Genomic DNA, 18,499 nt, shown 5'->3' with positions numbered 1-18,499 from the left:
GAAAACAATACAGTTACTATATCCTCTGGTGTTGTCACCATCTGTGCCATAGCCTAGACCTAAAAATAAATAAATTAAAGATGTTAGGTATTTTTCTCTGCTTTCTTATGACAATTCAGTAGTCTCATCTGTACCAGCTATAACCTTATCTGTAGCCCAGACACAAAGTGAAACATAGTTTTGTTCAAAGACCAAGTGGCTAAATCTCATTAAAGGATAAGGCTAAAAAAGACCTGAGACCGTCAGAGCTGGAAGGAACATCAGAGATCATCTGCCCCAACCCAGTCCTCCTAATTCCCAATTCAGGGCTTTCCTTGCTACATCATGTTGCCGCTAAGGTATTTGTGAGTTTTTTTTCTATCTTATTTTAAATAATGATTTTTCCATTTTGAAAAGATTTTTCCCATAATTTAACAGTGAATTACCATGCTAGTTAGAGGCTTAGTTTAACATAATATTCACAAAGGACTGGGAATCAACAGACAGTTTTTATGAAAGTTTTTATTGACTCCAAGAAAAGGTAAGAGAAGAAAAAACATTTACCACAGCAGACCTTTCCCCCTTCTCAGATTGTCTCCTTTCCCCCCTCAGACTGGTAGAAGTTCTCATGGTTGCAATGGATCTGAGAACTAGAAAAAAAATAACAGCTTTAACATTGGTCCCCACACAAAAGGAACTTGTGGTTCCAGGGCACCGGAGAATGACTTTACAAGATGAAATGATCAGCGAGGGCACACAGGTCTGGAGGGGAGCAGAGTTGGCATTTTTTGGCCCTGCAAATAGCTGCCCATCTGCTCTCTGTCAGAATCTGTTAGGAGTGCATCTGGATTCATGCCCCTGAGTTTCAGCTCTGAGCTGGTCATGTGGTTGTCGCCACGACAACTCAAGGAGCTGTGTAAACTGCTACACTCTAAGCCAGATGCTTCTCTGCACATGTGGTCTAATTAGATGGCATTCCCTTCCTTCTTCCTCCCTCTCTTCCCCCACCAACTTACACTACAGACACACACACACACACACACACACACACACACACACACACACACACACAGAAATGCTGCACCATTTCTTCCATCTGAAATAGACTAGAACAACAGGAGTGGAGAGAGGGAAGTCACGTGGCAGATTCATTTCATAATTATACAAACAGAAGAGCACTGGTTTATGCCAACTGGTTGAGGGAGCTCCGGGTGAAATCTGTACCTTGGATTAGTTTCATGGTGGCTAAAAAATATAGATATATTCCCCAGACAAAGAGATGCTGCACTCTGTGCAGTATGTGGACAGGAGAAGGTGTTGACATTCCATTCAGTGACTATTTTAGAGTTTTCAAATGCCATAGACCATTTCCCAAACTCATTTGCCTCTAGAATATTTTTGACTCTGAAATGAAATGTATTGGCAGAATCTATTGATGTTAGGCAAAGTAGTCCAAGGAGATGGAATAGCCTGAGTAAAACAGGGATAAGAGAAATTTAGAAGCAAAATACAGAAAATTAAGCTTTTTCTCAGGCAGAAGAAAGTGGCAGTTTTATGTTGCTCCAGATTTAGAGTCAGAATGATGAGTTTGAGATCCCAGCTCTGATGCTTACTACTCAGGTGGCTTTAGACAAGTCCTTTGCCCTCTTTGAATCTCAGTTTCTTTGTCTGTACAACGGAGCAGATGATCATTTCTAACATTCTTTCCCTTCTACTATTCTCTAAGTCTAATGAAATGCTAGGGGAAGGGGGGAAATCTGAAAAGGAAAATTAATTAAGGTGAATCAGGGCAAAGGCTTTGGTATAATTTGTAATTTCAAAGAAGTCACTTCAATTTTCAAAGTGGTCTCTTCCTAGAAATATGTCTCAGAGAAGTGAAGAAAATGACCACGTCCTTTGGTTGTAGACTCTGTAGTGCAGATGTGTTACTTTGTGTGTGCTGAAAACTCCCAGAGTAGCAGCTCATGTCACAAAATGCTGTCTAGTTTCACCCCATGACATAAGCAATGCAAATACCGAGCTCTATAACCTCCCTATTTTACAGAGATGGAAATAAGTCCAGGAAGGATGATTTGCCTAGGGCCATATAGATGATAAATAGCAGTGTCAGAGGATGGCGTTCAAATATCAGATTCCAAATTCAGAACTCCTTATACTACTTACACTTTGCCACTTACAAAGTAAGGAAAACAAACTTGACATCGACACTCCTGAAGTTAGAAGAAATCATGATCTCTGAGGTTCTGGATTTGGACTTTGACCTCCTACATACCTTGACCTCTAAAGTATGTTCTAATTGTGGGATTTGTTAACTCTGTGGTAAATAGGCTCCTGTTATAATCAGAGCAGTCATCCGGATATTCAAAATAAAATACATGTCTTTGGCTAGTTTATTTTCAGTCTTTGCTGGAATGTGGGGACACTGCGCACTCTTCTGACTTGCAGGAAAAGAATAGAAAATACTTATTTCGTACCAATCCACCTTGTTTTGATGAATATGATAGATGAGGTAAAAGGGAAGTTGCAGCAACCATCTTCTTCATAAAGAGGCAGATTTTCTAATAATCCAATGACCAAAACTAATGCTTTCCATTTCCATCTTTTTTGTTTATTTGTTTTTTTGCTTTGCTTTATTAGGCTTCCCAATAGACTTTTAGGAATCTGACTTTGAGGACCAGGTGAAAGGAATAAGTGTAAACCTTCTGTCTTTTCTATTATCCCCACACAAATACCTTTGGTTAAGATGCAGGTTCCTGAGGAGTAAATAACTTTCATTGCTATACAAGGATTTGTTTTCAATGGGAATAACAATTTCTCTACAAAGTCCTAAGAATTTTATAAAAATCAAAGTAAGTTAAACAGTGCTCAGCTAATCATAAAAGAAAGTTATAACCAGAAGGGACCTCAGAAGGAATCTATTTTCATCTCTCATCTGATACATAAATGCCTTTGACAACATCTCACAATAAGCTAGAATAAGTGACAACAAAAAACCAATCACTTTGGGGCAAAAATCAGTACTATAAAATTGTCCCTCAGACCCTAGAGTTCTCCTTTTAGCACTAGCAAATGAGACTGCAGAACACCAAGGGTACTAGCTATATTTTCATAAAAGTTTATGGATAACCCATTTCTTTTCCTCATTCAATGCCAAATCAGCTTCCTGCTGTTTACAGGGTTCTTTGTAATGGTAAACTCATCAGAGTCCCTTCTTGCCACTGTATTGGCCAACTGCCTTCCAGGCCTATTGCCAAAGTAGATGTGCTTCCCTCAGTCTGAATTTAAGTGGGCTGGTTTTCTCAGGATCTCTCTGCAAAATTGGAAGGGAAAAAATGGCCCGAGGCAATAGAAAGAGCAATGGTCAGGAGACCCCAAGTCTTATCTCTGAAACTCACCAACTGCTTTACCCAAGTTAAATCACTTTTCCCTTTCTGGCCTTCAGCTGCAAAAGTTAAGTTAAACTAGATAATCTCTTTGGCCCCTTCTAGTTCTAATGTTTAGTGATTCTTCTGGAGTGCCCTAATAGTCTCAGAATATTCTTCTCTGCTGTGGCCCAACAAAACTGCATGGTTCCGTGTAGTTGAAACTTGTGCATAGATGGCTTGAAGCTGCTCAGAGGAAAAGTATATACACCAGTAATGTTGATTCTTAGAATTTGGGCACCAGCATTTTCAGTTTCAGTGGAAGACAGCTGAGGGACCAATAAGATCAAGTGTGGTTAGAAGCAAATTTTATTTAAGGCTAGGCCTGAGGCCAGATACAGCCCTAGGAGAGGAAGAGACAGACAGCCTAACCTTTGGGGAGACACTATCATTTGGGGTTTATGGTTAACTTAAACAAGATGACAACCCATCGAGGCAGATGTCTTCACCATCAAAGCTAACAGACATTACAGAGTATGGGTATAGGGGAATACAGTAGAAAAATATTCAAGTGATAATACAGGAAAGTCTAATGCTGTTAATCAGTTTAACAAAAAACATGGTGTTAGACAAAACAATATTACAGGGGTAGTGAAGTCCTTAGAAACAAAGTTCTAAATGCAGCAGTTAGGATCATAGTATATACATTTGGCAAAGGACCATAAATGTAGAATTGTGGGACTAGAAAAGACCTTCGAATCTGATTATAGGGATTATAGATCATTTTATCTAACTTCCTCTTTTGAGTTGCAGTTGGTGATGAGAAAGCCAATATCTAGAGAAGCTAAGCAATTTGCCCAAAACCACATAAATGATCAGGCATAAGGATGGAAGTAGCATCCTGTTTCTCAGGCCAGCATTCTTTCCACTAAGTATGCTATATAAACTAATGAGCATTTGCTGTGTGTGTGTGTGTGTGTGTGTGTGTGTGTGTATTAGAGATTCTGACTGCTATATCACCCATGTGATTTTAGGCAACTCATTGCCTCTCTCTGGGTTGCAGTTTCTTTAATAATAAAATGAAGGAATTAGACTAAATGATTTCTAGGGTCCCAAGTCCCTTGCCATCCTTTAAAAGATAGAGTTGTCTTTCAGAGTTATCATCAAATACCTATATCCTCTTAAGAAACACATTTGGGTTTGTTTGTTTTTTTTTTTTTTTCCCACAGCAAGAAATTCATTATGAAACCTCTTTTCCTTTACATCTCAGAGACCACAGTGTTTACATTTTCTTTCCTCATCACTCTCAATATAGTTGAGATGCTTGCCCCTGTTCTTTTATCTGTATTGGAAATACAAGGTGTCTCATAAATGTTTTTCTTCCCGACAATTCAGATTTAGTTCCATTATGAGTCTGATTAAACCTTTTGTCTTCTTAGGAGATGATCTGGGCTCAGATACTCCTAGATGATAAGAACATTAATCTGTAGAGCCAGACGTGAGGATTGAAGCTTAGATCATATTAGCAGAGTTTTTTTATCTCTGACCTGAAGAAGAGTCAAACTTAACTGCTTAACCCCATCAAGAACTTAGTTACCAAAAGATAACTTGTACTCCAGGATTATCTTCTTGACTTACTAAATCAATTGAAAACTCCATAGATAATGAGTATGAGCTTTATAGGTGAAGTTGAAAATTCCAAAGGTTTGAGAGATTTTTAGGGACAAATGGGTTTGTTCACAGCAGGGTCCATCAGAATAGAACTAAAAGTGCTTAGGTCAAATTCCTTTACAACTTAACTTACTCTCTGTGGATCTTAACTATAAGACAATTCATTAAAATCATGAATGTATCCCCTTGTAGTGACTAGTACAAGAGAGAATTCTGAAACATCTCTGCATCTAAGAAAATCTGAATTTAATATAGTTGGGGAGATTTTGAGTTTGATATCTATGCACATAAATTTCAATGATATTTAACTGATTATACATATATGTGAGAAGCAAATTAGACTAGGGACCAGAGGATCTAGTCCTACCTCTGCCACTAGCTTGTTATGCAAATTATGGCAAGGCCTTTTGCTTTTTTGGTCCTCAGTTTCTCCATCTATAAAATTATTATTGAATTAGACAAGTTCTTAATTTTTTTTTGTCATGGGCCCCTTTGGCAATCTAATGAAGACACCTCAAAGTGATGCTTCTAAATGCATAAAATAAAATATGCAGGATTACAAAGAAAAATCAATTCTGATATTGCTGTAGGAAAACCAAGTATTTTGAAATTAGGGTATAATTTTTCCCACCAAGTTCACAGATCCCCTGAAATCTTTCCACTGATCCCTTAGAGTTCCAAGGGCCCTCTATTAGTTATCCCTAGGTGAAATGATTTCTTATGTCTCTTCTAGCTCCTAGCTTCTAGTTTATGTTGAAAACCCTTTCCAGTGCTAACATTCTATATCATGACAGTCTGTCTCGTTCTGACAATCTTAAGAATCAATATACTTTTTTTTACTTCTACCACACATAGCACTTTTTATGTTTCTTACATGTTCTATTTTATAATTTAATTGTTTTTCTATGTAGGTGTCCTAACCTGCTGTTAGATTGTAAACTTCTTAAAAGCAGAGACCTTCCTACCTCCTCCAAATTGACTGTGGGCGTATTCTTGTTTCTGAATAATAGATATCCCTTAGAAGCCTCAGCCCAAATCAGTAGGTGCCAAAAATTTAAATAAAATGCTTTTTACTGTGTAATTCACAGAACCGCCAAATTTTTTTGACTTAGTGATCTAAAATCTCACTGTCACGGTGGAATTATGCAAGGAAACAGATAATGAATAGTTTGAGTTCAAAAATAAAGAAAATACTTTTCTTGTCAGTATGAGTAACTGATATTTCCATAGCTCTGCAAAGTTTACAAATAATGTAGGTGTTGTTTTTTTTGTTTTTGTTTTTTTTTGAGGCTTAAAGAAAAGAATTAATTTTCTCATAGATACACAGCTAGTACATGACAGAGCCAAGGTTCAAACTCCATTCTTTTGACACTTAAGTCTAATGTTCATTATGTAGTTAGTACCTTGCTGCTTCAGCACAAGGAGAGCACATATCTATTCTCAGAATGTGGACTCAAACTCTTACTTTGCAAGAGAAGACCTTATAGATCATCTAATCCAATTCCTCACTGTCTCAAGTAAGAAACCATCTCCAAATTTTAGAAAACACCAACGATAACAGCTACCAGTACCATTATTTTGCCAAGTTATATAGAATGTCCTACTAAAAGCCCTATAAGATACCACATAAGATCTTGCTGACCCAGAATCTACAGATACTTCCAAAGCAATGACAAAATATTGCATCACCTGATTGAGGTATAAAGAACTTTAGAATATCAACCATAGAGTGCCTAAGTTAGAAGGGACCTTGGAGATAATCTACTCAACACCAGATTTCCTATTTTAGAATAGTGAACAGAAGGAAAGTGATTTGCCCTAGGTTTTACAGTTAATTAGTGGCAGAGCCAGATTTAGAGCTACTCCAAATTTAGGGTTCTTTCTACAATACCAAACATCTCCTCCTGGCTTTTCACAAAAAGAATAAGAATCTGGGAAGCCAACAGAATGCAATAAAGAAGATTTGGAATTGGGGGTCACTGCATAAGAGATAATTGCCTTGTTCAGTTTATACTTGGAGTGATAAACAACACAAGTATTGAGCAACACTAATGATAGATAATCAGTAAATTGTAGTTGGGACACAAGATGGCTCGTTCTCAAACCTCTTTTGTCAAACTAGTATAGGAAAGGCACAGCTCTTGTATACCTTGGCAAAGAAGCAAAGTTGCTGTTTTATTAGGCAATCGAGATTCGACTCAGGAATGGATAAGAGTTGCTTCCAGCCTGGGCCCCCCTCACCTTAACGAGGCTTTAATGAAGAATCAATCTCCTGAAAGTGAAGGGAGTTCATTGTTAGGATGCCTCAAGTTTTGACAAATAGATGTGCCTAACAAGCGCTAGTCAAATGATTTGGATGCAACCAGAAGAGTAGAACGGGCCCTGGTGAAAATTGCCTTGGTACAGTATTTACCCATTCTGCTCCTGTCGCCCTTATATTTACAGTTTCCCACACGCATTCCTGCTATATTACAGTAAAGACATTCAAATCACAAGAGTGCTGCCCGCCATGTGAGCTTACCCTGTGAGAGCAAAGATATCCATGCTTTCTTCCCTTTGAGTTAACAAAGGCAAGTAAGGGAAAGTCAGGAAATACTGATTAGTGTAAGAATATCCAATGAGCTGGGAGACACATGGGGGCAGAGATGACACAATAAAGTTGGATTGTCTCATGCATACAAGCAAAAGATTTCACCTGAAAATGACTAAACCATCTCTTCCAAAGGAAAAGTAGAGAGAATATTAATGGTAATAATCAAAAGGCATAGAATGATTGAAATCAATCTCCATGCGATGTTGCTATAATTGTTAGACTTTTTTTTTTTTTTTGTTAAGCAAAGAGAATTTTCTTTAGTAAAGAGAATCATTTTTGGAGAACTCTTTGAGACTTTCCAATGAAAAACTTCCATTTGTATCAAATTGAATACAAATTAAAGTATGTGTCAAAAAGGATTAACTGTGGCTTTTAACAGTGTTAGTTGTGTTTGCTATTATTGTCATCTCATTCTTCTCATCATATGATAGAAACAGTTCACTGTCCTGCTATTATTCTTTTATATTTAAGGTTCTGGAGATTGTTGTACAGATAAATAAAATGTCTGCTTTTTTAATTTAATAAATATACTGGGATGTAAGCTTATCTTTTGTAGGCTCACTGAAAGCATCTCCAGAGCAGACAAGATGGCATGACTGATATATAGCTCATCCTGTTCCCATAGAACTTTGATTTCTTTAAATTCTCTAAATTGTAATTCTCTAAATTTTGAAAACTCTTTATTCCATATGTTTTGAGGATAATGAATATTTGACATGGCAACATCTCTTAAAAACTTTAAAATTTGTGGATCTATGTTATATCTGGACAGTTATTAACAAGTTTTTTCCTATTTTGTTATTTCTTTTTCATTTACTGATGGAATTCAGATTATGTTTTTAATTGACTTACGTGTATAAATAACATTTAAGCACAACATAGCTACTTTGATGTGCTACTTATCCCAACTCCTTCTCCAATGCCTCCTTTCTTACTACCTAGAAACTAGCCTTAAGAAAACAAAAACAACTTATCCCAGTCATGACCTCAAGCTTTGATTTTATCTCTTTTCTCCTTTTCACAACCAAATTCTTAAAATATCATCTAATTTTTTTTTAACATGTTTAACATATATTGGATTATTTCCTGTCTAGGGAAGGGAAAATTTGGAACTTAAGGTTTTGCAAGGGTCAATGTTGAAAAATTATCCATGCATTTGTTTTGAAAATTAAAAAAAAACTAATAAAAAATTATTTTTTTTAAAAGAAAGTATCATTTATACTCTTTGGCCCATTTCTTTGCTTCTCACTGGCTTCTCAATGTCTAGGAACCTCTTCTGCTATGTTTCCATTACCAAAAAGGACAATGAAACACTAGACTTCTCACTGTCCAGCCATCCATTTTAACCTTGTGGCACCAGTGTGTCTGACTGTCCTAACTGACCCAGAGATTCTCCACCTGTCCTGCACACAAGTGCAACAAAAGCATGCACATACACACACACACACACACACACACACACACACACACACACACCCCTTTTTACGCAGGGAATGATTATTAATTCAACATTACAGTTGAGGCTGAGAGTATAGGAACCCTTTCTGATGATGGAAGGTGAGTAAATCAACTGTGCCTTACCTCTCCATAACCATTGAGGACCTAAGACATTAGGCCTCTCACCTTTCTCCTTGCCAGAGCCAACCTTTTTACTTCTGCACTTAATTTATCCCCTCCCCACGGAGAAATGGGAAGCTTGTCCATTTGCTCCTTCCTTCTCTTTTTCTGCCTTCTGTTTCTTTTTATCCATTGCCCCTTCCTTGTTGCCTGTAAACATGTTCCTATCTCCTCTATTCATAAAATGTATTTTCTTGAACCTATTATCCCCTTATGCTTTAGTACCCCCTTTAACAACCAAATTTTTTTTTAAAAGGATTTTCTCCATTTCTTTAGCTTCTAATGATTTCCTGCTTCCCAAGACTGTCCCAGACTCTTCTTTCTATACCCACTGTCTTTGTGATTTTGGTTCCTATGATTTGAATCAACTGGGTATTGAACCATCGCCATGCCCAGGCATGGAGGGCAGCCAGTGAAAGCACACAACATGAAGGCTAGTATCACAAGTACTTGGGGATGAGTCTAAGAATAGAAGAGGAGAAATGAGATTACAAAGGGCTATAAAATCCAAATATCTTATATTTGATCTTGGAGGTAATAGGGAGCCACTAGAGTTTTACTAAATAAGGGGATGGTGTGACAGTCTTCACTTTTGAAAAACCACTTGGATAACTAAGTGAAGGGGTAGGAGTAGAGAGACCAGAGACCCATGGATTAGAGAGACCAGATAGCAGGCTATTGCAGTAATCCAGATGTGAAGAGATGAAGAGATAAGGGTCTAATCTGTGGTAGTGACAAAGTCAAAGAAGAAAAGGGGATATATACAAAAGATGTTGCAGAGGTAGAATCAACAGATCTTGACTACAGATTGGATATAGGGGATGAGGGACAGGGAGGAATCAAGGCTACCATGTAGTTTTTGAGCCTGGGTGACTGATGGAATGTTGTTACCTTCAATAATAAAAAAGAAATTAGGAGGAGGAGAGGATTTGAAGATAAAAATAATAAGGGTTTTATTTTTGAGCATGTTGATTTTAAGATATAAATAGATGAATGGATGGAAGGAAGACACATCCAATTTGAGATGCCTTGTAGGCAAGTCGGAGATATGAGACTGAAGGTCAGGAGAGAGGTTAAGACTGGATAAGTAGTTATGAATATCATCAACATAAAAATGATAGATGAAACCCTGGGAGCTGATGAAATCACCAAGTGAAATAATAGAGGGAAAAAAGAAAAGGGCCCAGCACATAATCTTGGAGTAACCCTGTAGTTAATGGGTACACCCTGGATGGTCAGGGGTAGCTAGGTGGCGCAGTGGATAGAGCGATAGAGCACCAACCCTGAAGTTGGGAGGACCTGAGTTCAAATTTGGTCTCAGACACTTAACATTTCCGGGCTGTGTGACCCTGGGCAAGTCACTTAACCCCAATTGTCTCAGGGAAAAAAAAAAAAAAAAGTCAAATAGGTAGGAGGAGAACCAGGATTGAGTGGTGTCACTAAAACTTGAATTGAATAATGTATCAAGAAGAAGAGGATGATTTTCAGCGTCAGGTTGAATGATAAGGATTAAGGAAATGCCATTAGATTTGCCACTTAAGATATCATTACAAACCTTGATAACAAGATATCATTAATAACTTTGGAGAGAGTAGTTTTAGTTGAATCATATTAGAAACTGGATTGAAGAGAGTGAAAGGTAAAGAGGTGATATCAACTGTAGTCAGTCTTCCCAAAGAGTTTAGCCACAAAAGGGAGGAGGGATATGGGGATGAGAGATATAGGGAATGGATATATGAAAGGTCCGATGGAATGTTATCATTTGAGTATGTCGAGTGGTGTGCATTGGCGAGGAAAGGTTCTCCTCTTCATGTCACAGGGTTTGGAGAAAGAAAAAGTGGCAGAAAACATCTAATATGAGATGAGGAAGAGGGGAGAAGAGAAGGAGTCCTTAGCAAATAGGCTCGATTTTTTCAGTGAAATATTAGGCTAGATTCTCAGCTAAGAGAGCAGGGGAACTTTAAAAAGTTTGAGGAGGAATGAAAAGGTTAGGAAGAGCCACTGCCATGAGTGGGAAAGTAAATCACCTAGAAAGATATAAAAAATTGCCTTGCTACAGTGAACCTCCATTTGAAGTCATATAATTCATGCTATAATTATGTTCTCTTATGTTAATTATATATAATGTAAATTTTAGTGGTTCCAATCACCACAATTTGATTTTAAATCATCTATACTATGCATTTGACTTATCTCATTCTCCCTCCCTATATTCCTTTATATCATTCCATGCCTTACAAACAATCCCTAGATAAAAGAAGGGAGTACACATTGAGTGAGGAGTTCTGAGTTAGAAAGTTGCATAGTGGTTAGTGCATCAAGCCTCAAGTCAGGAAGATTTGCAATAAAATCCAGCCTCAGAACACTGTGTGACCCTGCTCAAGTTATTTAAACTCTGCTTACCTTCATTTCCTCATCTGTAAAGTGGGGATAATAATAGCACCTATTTCTTAAGGCTGTTGTGAGGATCAAATTAGGTAATAATTATAAAACATTTACTTAGCACAGTACCTGGTTCATAGTAAGGATTGTATAAATTTATATTCTTATTATTTGAGTAAGGTTAAACAAGTCAATTTACCACTCTGAGCCTTGAGTTCTTCATCTCTATAATGAGAGATTCTGAAGTCTGTTCTAACTCTAAAAAATTGTGTGATCCTAATATGTTACACTTATTCATGCCCATCATACTTCCCACCATTGCTACTAGGTCCCAAGGAATTCATTCATTCATTTATTGAACTACTATAGAACAGACATTAGTCTTGGCCTGGGCTGAAAAAAAGAACCCATTTAAAATTTTCTGTTTGAATCCATTCTGTTTATTTCCAAAAATATTGTTTATTAAATGTCAGTTATATGCTGGTCTTGTATTTAACACTGGCAATACAAAGATGAAAAACAATATTGTCCTTACCTTCAAGGTCATTATGTTGCTGGAGTAGAATAGGAGAAAAACAATTTGAATTGGAATCAGAAAAAATTTGGGTTTGAGTTCTGCCTCAGCCACATATTAATTGACCCTGTTTCCTATGCTCAGTTTCCTAATCTGTGAAATGGAAAAAATAGGCCAGCGCTAGAGCTAAAAGGAACTTCAGAAGCCATATAATTCAGTTTTTTCATTTTATATATGAAGAAACTTAAGATCCAGGGAAGGTTAAATAATTTGGTTAAATCCTATAAACAGAGTTAGAAACAGAACTTGAATGTAGGTCCTGTGAGTCCAAAGCTCATGCTCTTTGTACTATATTACACTGCCAGGCAGTTGTGAACAATAATTGCAGTAGAATACTTTTTAGAAACACCATTCAAATGATATAGTGCTTTAGAAGATGTAATTATTGTTTTCAGCATGTTTATGTAGTAATGTTTTCTCATATGAGGATACTTTTCCCCCATATACACTGTTAATGTGTTGAACAATTAGTGATTATCTAGCCTCAAATTGTGTATTTTATCAGTTTTCTTTTAAAAGGCTAGATGTACTCCCCAATACAGTCAATAAGGAAAGAATCAGTTTGATTTGAGAAAAGCTCTCTGACAAAGAGAACTGAACAACAGCATCTCTCCAACTTAACACTCCCCACCAAATTCTCTGAAATCTATTCCATTAGTGCTGCTCCTCACTGCAGCACCTCATGGAGAAAATACGTTTTCATCCTTTCTCATTAGCATGTCCCCATCACAGACTTAATCATTTCAGTATGATGAAAGTCCTAACTATATTGGTATAAGGCCTGGTAATGGCCACTTTTTCCCTACAGAATAAAAATAATTACTTATATTTACATAGAGGTTTTTGTGGTTTGCAAAGCACTTTTCTAGACCCAACTCCCCTGTTAAATCTCAGTGCCACTTAAAATTTAAAGTTGTTTTAAGTCTGCCCCTTTACCTGGGTTCACTCCTGCTCTCCGAATCCTTAGTCTCTTCCAAGGATTAACTCAGCTAACACCTCCTCTCAGAAATCTTTCCTGATCCTCCTCATTGATAGTGTTCTAGTTTTTCTTCAAATTATATTTTAATTTTCTGCCTTCATGTTATATCTACTCAGCAGAACACAAAGACTCAAAAAATATTTGTTTAATTGAGATGAGAGCAAAAATGGTTCCATTATTATTACATCTCTAGCACCTAATACAGTTCCTTGTTCATATTCAATTAATAAGTGTATGTTGAATGACTGAATTCCATTCCCTGGACTTCAGTGTCCTTCTCCCAAAAGATAATGGACTAGAATAGATGATTTCTAAAATCAGCTAACTTTCTTTGTTCTTAAGTCCCCTCCAGTTCTAATACTCTGAGTCTGGGACTCTTTGAATCATTTGCTCTCACCTGTCTCCTAGAAAAACACTACCTGAACTGTTCACCTGTTGTGCCAGAATTCTGAAGCCAAAGCAGATCACTCTAGTTCAGATCCATAAACCAGGGATGGTTCAGGAACTAAAACCCCAACAGGCTTGTGAATCCCAGCTGTGCTTCAGTCAGTCCCTGCTGACTGGCATGCTTCCCACAGCTGCTGAACATGGAAGCTCTCTCCAGCCAAAAGGCTTTGAACATTTTGGTGGGTGCACTAAAAGAACTTAAAATTAATTTTACACAAGCCAAAATCTTCTGGTTCTTTGTCATGGCTGTTTTTCTTATTTAATAAATGTCTCTCCTTGCCTAATTCAGGCTGTATAGATTTAAGCATGGAGAAAAATATGTGGCCTGATGGCAGCTACACAGCAGACTTCAACATTAACATAACTCATTAAAACAAGATGAAAGTAGAACTTCAAAACAATCTGTCTTTTGCCAACAAGCCTGGGAAAGGAGAAGATTTCATTCTTTTCAAGATATAAAAGTCTAATCTTTCTGAACTGAGAACACACCACAGAAATTAAAGACTTGTTTGTGTAGGTTAGCCCTCTGAATCTGTTCAAAGAAGATTTAAGGTGTTGAATATACAAAACTAGAGGATTTTTATTGAGCTATTCAAAGTAGTTTGACAAATCAAATTTCCTCAGCAAGGGAGTAAGATTAGCAAAATGTTCTAGGGCTGGTACATGTTGGTTTGGATACTATTAGAATCATAGATTAAATTAGAGATGGAAGGGACTAGAGAACTTAAAATGTTAGAACTAGAAAAGACAAAGACAGCAATGTCTCAAAACATAGAATGTTAAAAGATTTTAGAACATAATATAAAATGTTAGAATATAAAATATTAAAAACATAGAAATCTCAAATTATAGGAGCCTTAGCACATAGAGTCAAAAACGGTGACAATTTTAGCATATAGAATGTCCCACCTGAAAGAGACTTTATAGAATATGTAATCCAATTCTTTCATTGTATAAAAGAATAATTTGAGAAGCCATGAAGAGAAGTAATTTCCCCAAAGTCATACAGCAAGTTTGTGACAGTCAGTGCTAGAATCTGAGTCTGTCTCTCCATTGTATCTTGATCTTTAGGAAATATAGGTAGAAATATACACATATGTACATGTTCATGGACATATATACATATACATATAAAATACAAGTGTAAATGTATGTTTATCTCACTAGCTGTGACTTGTAACTGATTGGAATGTAGGTTCCATCACACTTTTGTATCTGTTGAATGTCATTTCTTTTTGGCCATAGTAAGTCAGCCAAATCTAATGTTTCTCTTCCCCTTCCTTTTTGTTCTTCCCTTTCCAGGAGGAACCAATAACATTTTCTGAAGAAACCTTTGTATCTCATCGTTCCAGTGCCATGAGGCAATTCCTTCAGAATGCCATCCAACTTCAATTATTTAAACAGGTACACACAACTCTTCAGATCGTCTCTATGGAGTAAGATCCAGATAAATGCATCCTTCTAGAGTAAAAATTCAAGGAGTTACAACCTTCTAAGTTCAACCTATTTTAGACTTTTAAAAATACATGAAATACCATAAGGTAAATCATTTAATATGCTCTAATAATTTCTTTACTTTTTTTAAGCTGTAATAATAGCTCCTATTTCTTTTTTTTCTTTTTTTTTTTTTCTTTTTGAGGCTGGGGTTAAATGACTTGCCCAAGGTCACACAGCTAGGAAGTATTAGGTGTCTGAGATCAGATTTGAACTCGGGTCCTCCTGAATTCAGGGCGGTGCTCTATCCACTGCGCCACCTAGCTGCCCCCGCTCCTATTTCTTTAGCACTTCACAATTTAAAAAAATAAATAAATAAAAAAAGATTTCCTCATTAAAACCCAGTGGAATAATAATAAAAGGATCATCATATTTCAAGCTAGAAAGGACATAACTCTTAGAGTTTATCTTGTTTAACCCTTTATTTAAGAGAAAAGAAAGACAATGGTCAGATAAAGGGAAGTTACTAATTCTGGATTATCTAACTGAAGTAGAAGGGATAGGGTCACTATTAAGAAACCTTTGCTCATGTAGTCCTATGGGCTATAACTTGGACCATATTCTTATGGCAAAGTCATACATTAGAGCCCTTGATTTTCTGACTTCCTTTTAGTGCTCATTACATATAGGTCTAAGAAGTTTTTACATGTCATAATTATATTCATCTATACATACAAGATTTGTATTATGTTTTCTTATTGTACATTAAATCACCTTAGAAAGCCTGTTAATCACAGAAGAAGGATTTTCTGACAGTTCAGTTCAGCAGGCCTTTATTGAGAACCTACTATGTAAAAGGCCCAGGAGAACTATGAATTAGATGATAAAACAGTCCAACAGATTTAAAGTGGTTAGATGGCCAGACTCAAAGAGTTGTTATTAATGGTTCAATGTCATCATGACAGTAGTTCTCCAGTGGAGGACCATAGGGAGTTGTACATGGTTCTGTGCTATTTAACTTTTTTTTTCCCTCTGACTTGGATAATGGAATAGATGGTATGTTTATCAAATTTGCAAATGACATGAAACTGGGAGTGATAACTAACAAAATGAAAGCCAGAATCAGTTTCCAAAAGGATCTTGACAAACTACACATTGGTCAGACTTAATAAAATGAATGTGATGATAAGTGTAAATTCTTCACTTGGTACAAAACATCAATTTTACAGATATAAGATGGGAGAGGCATAATTAGACAGCAGTTGATTTAAAAATTATTGAGGGGGGATGGGCAGCTAATAGTGGATAGAGCACCAGCCCTAAAGTTCAAATCTGGGTCAGTCACTTAACACGACCTGGCTGTGTGACCCTGGGCAAATCACTTAATCCCAATTGCCTTAGCAAAAAAAAAAAAAAAAAAAATTATTGAGGGATCTTATGTTCTATATGAGTCAAATCAGGTGTGATATGGCAGACAAAAAAAAAATGAAAGTCGTCTTGGGCAGGGATTCCAGGAACAGAGAAATAATAAACCTCATTTGTCAGATCTTGTCTGGAAGATCAGGTTCAGTTGTAAGTATCTTGATTTATGATGAACATTAATAAACTGAAGATTCTCCAAAAGAGGATAGCCAGGACACTGAAGGGCCTTGGGTCCATGAAATAAGGATTGGTTGAAAGAAGTAGTCATTTTCAGTCTGAACAAAAAGAAAACATGGACATGCCATGATTGCTGTGTTCAGATATTTGAAAGATTGTTACATAAAGGAGAGATCAAACTTGTTCTGTTTGATCCAAAAGGGCAAATCCAGGAGCAGTGGACAGATGTTACAAAAGCTAATTTAAGTTCAGTGACAGAAAAACTTCCCAGCAATTAAAGCTTCCCACAAATGGAATGATGCCTCAACAAGATCCTTCCTCCTTGTAGATCTTCAAGCAAAGGCTAGAAAATCACTTATTGAATATGTTATAAAAGTGATTCCTTCATATATGGATCAGACTAATGACTTCCTTCTCTTGATTCTTTTCAAATCTGTATATGGCTTGTTTGAATATAGTTGTTTACATGTTTACATAGTTTTTCCCATTGGACTGGAACTTCCTTGAATGCATGAATCATCTTTTGCTTGTTTTTGTATCCACTGCCCTTAACACAATACCTGGCACTTACTTGTGCCTATTAAATGTTTATTTGCTGACTGTATGACCACTGAAATCCTTCAGAGTTTTCAGATTCTGTGTCTATGAATACAAAGATGAATAATATATGATATATAAATTCAAGGAATTCACATTCTACCATGGAAATGGAAACATGTATACAAATAGCCATAATACAAAAAAAAAATGCATAAGATACAAAGTGCTATATGAAATCCAAGAAGTAAGAGGTAGCCTCCAAATAGTGAAAAAAATAATGGTTTCATGAAAGTGGTAGCACTGGCAATGGGCATTAAAAGACAGGTGATATTATATTACATCTCTTTCCTATGGTTGCTGTTTTTGTCTCCTTTTTCTAGTTTATTGATGGCCGCTTGGATCTTCTTAATTCTGGAGAAGGCTTCAGTGATGTCTTTGAAGAAGAGATAAATATGGGAGAGTATGCTGGTAAGAAGGGTTTCTTTTTTCTCAATTGTAGTCAAGTAATATGAGGCAGGACCTACATTCCAAGATGTAACATGGCCTTCTTGTTCTAATGGAGCCTGATTTTCCTTCCTCCTGGCTTGTAATTAGTTAAGTTTATGTAAAATGACTTCCTTTTACAAGTGATACTTGAAAGGATTAATTTATCACTTTTCCATTTTCTAATTATAAAGAGAGTTCGTGTATCAGACAGGAATCTATATTAGATGATTTCTTGGGATACCGCCCCCAGGTTTAAGAGTCTATGATTCTCTAATGATAAACAGAAATGTACCTCTCTTTTATAGCAAAGTTGCTTTTATGTAAAATATTTTTATTTAAATCATTTACTTTTCTTGAGCTGAGAAAAAAATCATGGACTCTCAGAGCCTAAACATATCTTGGAGGATAGAATGTTAGAACAGAAATAGACCTCAATACCTAGAATATTGGAACTAGAAGGGACCTTAGAACAAGACTGTTAGAACATATAGTCCACTGAGGAAATTGGGGCTCAGAAAGAGAAAGTGATTTTTTTAAGATACAATGAACTTTGACAAAATTAAAACTTAATTTTCCAAATTGCTGCTCTAGCTCTACTTGTTTAATTATCAGACTTTTAGGAAACTCATTATTCTACCACCTCTATCTAGTAGTCCTCTTTAATTCATCTCATGGTCATGAAAGTTCAGGATCATTGTCTTCTCTCTCTAAGTTCCCCATCACTGGTCTAGGACATAAAGAATTTCCATGTTTTGACCTTTCTAAGGAGCTAGTGTGAAAAAGGAAATGGAAAAGTCTTGAGAGCAACTTGATTCAAAAGATCCTTGGATCCAAAA

The 18,499-nt window shown here is 36.5% G+C and overlaps 1 protein-coding gene across 6 annotated transcripts in view; it reads left to right on the top strand.

Moving 5' to 3' along the window:
- DENND1A (DENN domain containing 1A) overlaps positions 1–18,499 on the top strand; it is a 701,497-nt gene that overhangs the window by 581,600 nt on the left and 101,398 nt on the right. For all 6 annotated transcript variants that reach the window (XM_074293045.1, XM_074293044.1, XM_074293042.1 and 3 more), the window contains 2 exons: positions 14,907–15,008; positions 17,558–17,645. In XM_074293045.1, the coding sequence (XP_074149146.1) occupies positions 14,907–15,008; positions 17,558–17,645 (190 nt within the window). The remainder of the gene's footprint in view (positions 1–14,906; positions 15,009–17,557; positions 17,646–18,499) is intronic.

This window comes from Sminthopsis crassicaudata, chromosome 2 (assembly GCF_048593235.1).
Source record: "Sminthopsis crassicaudata isolate SCR6 chromosome 2, ASM4859323v1, whole genome shotgun sequence".
Classification (NCBI taxonomy): domain Eukaryota; kingdom Metazoa; phylum Chordata; class Mammalia; order Dasyuromorphia; family Dasyuridae; genus Sminthopsis; species Sminthopsis crassicaudata.
The sequence above is the reverse complement of the archived record's forward strand: the minus strand, read 5'-3'. Positions and strand labels throughout refer to the sequence as shown.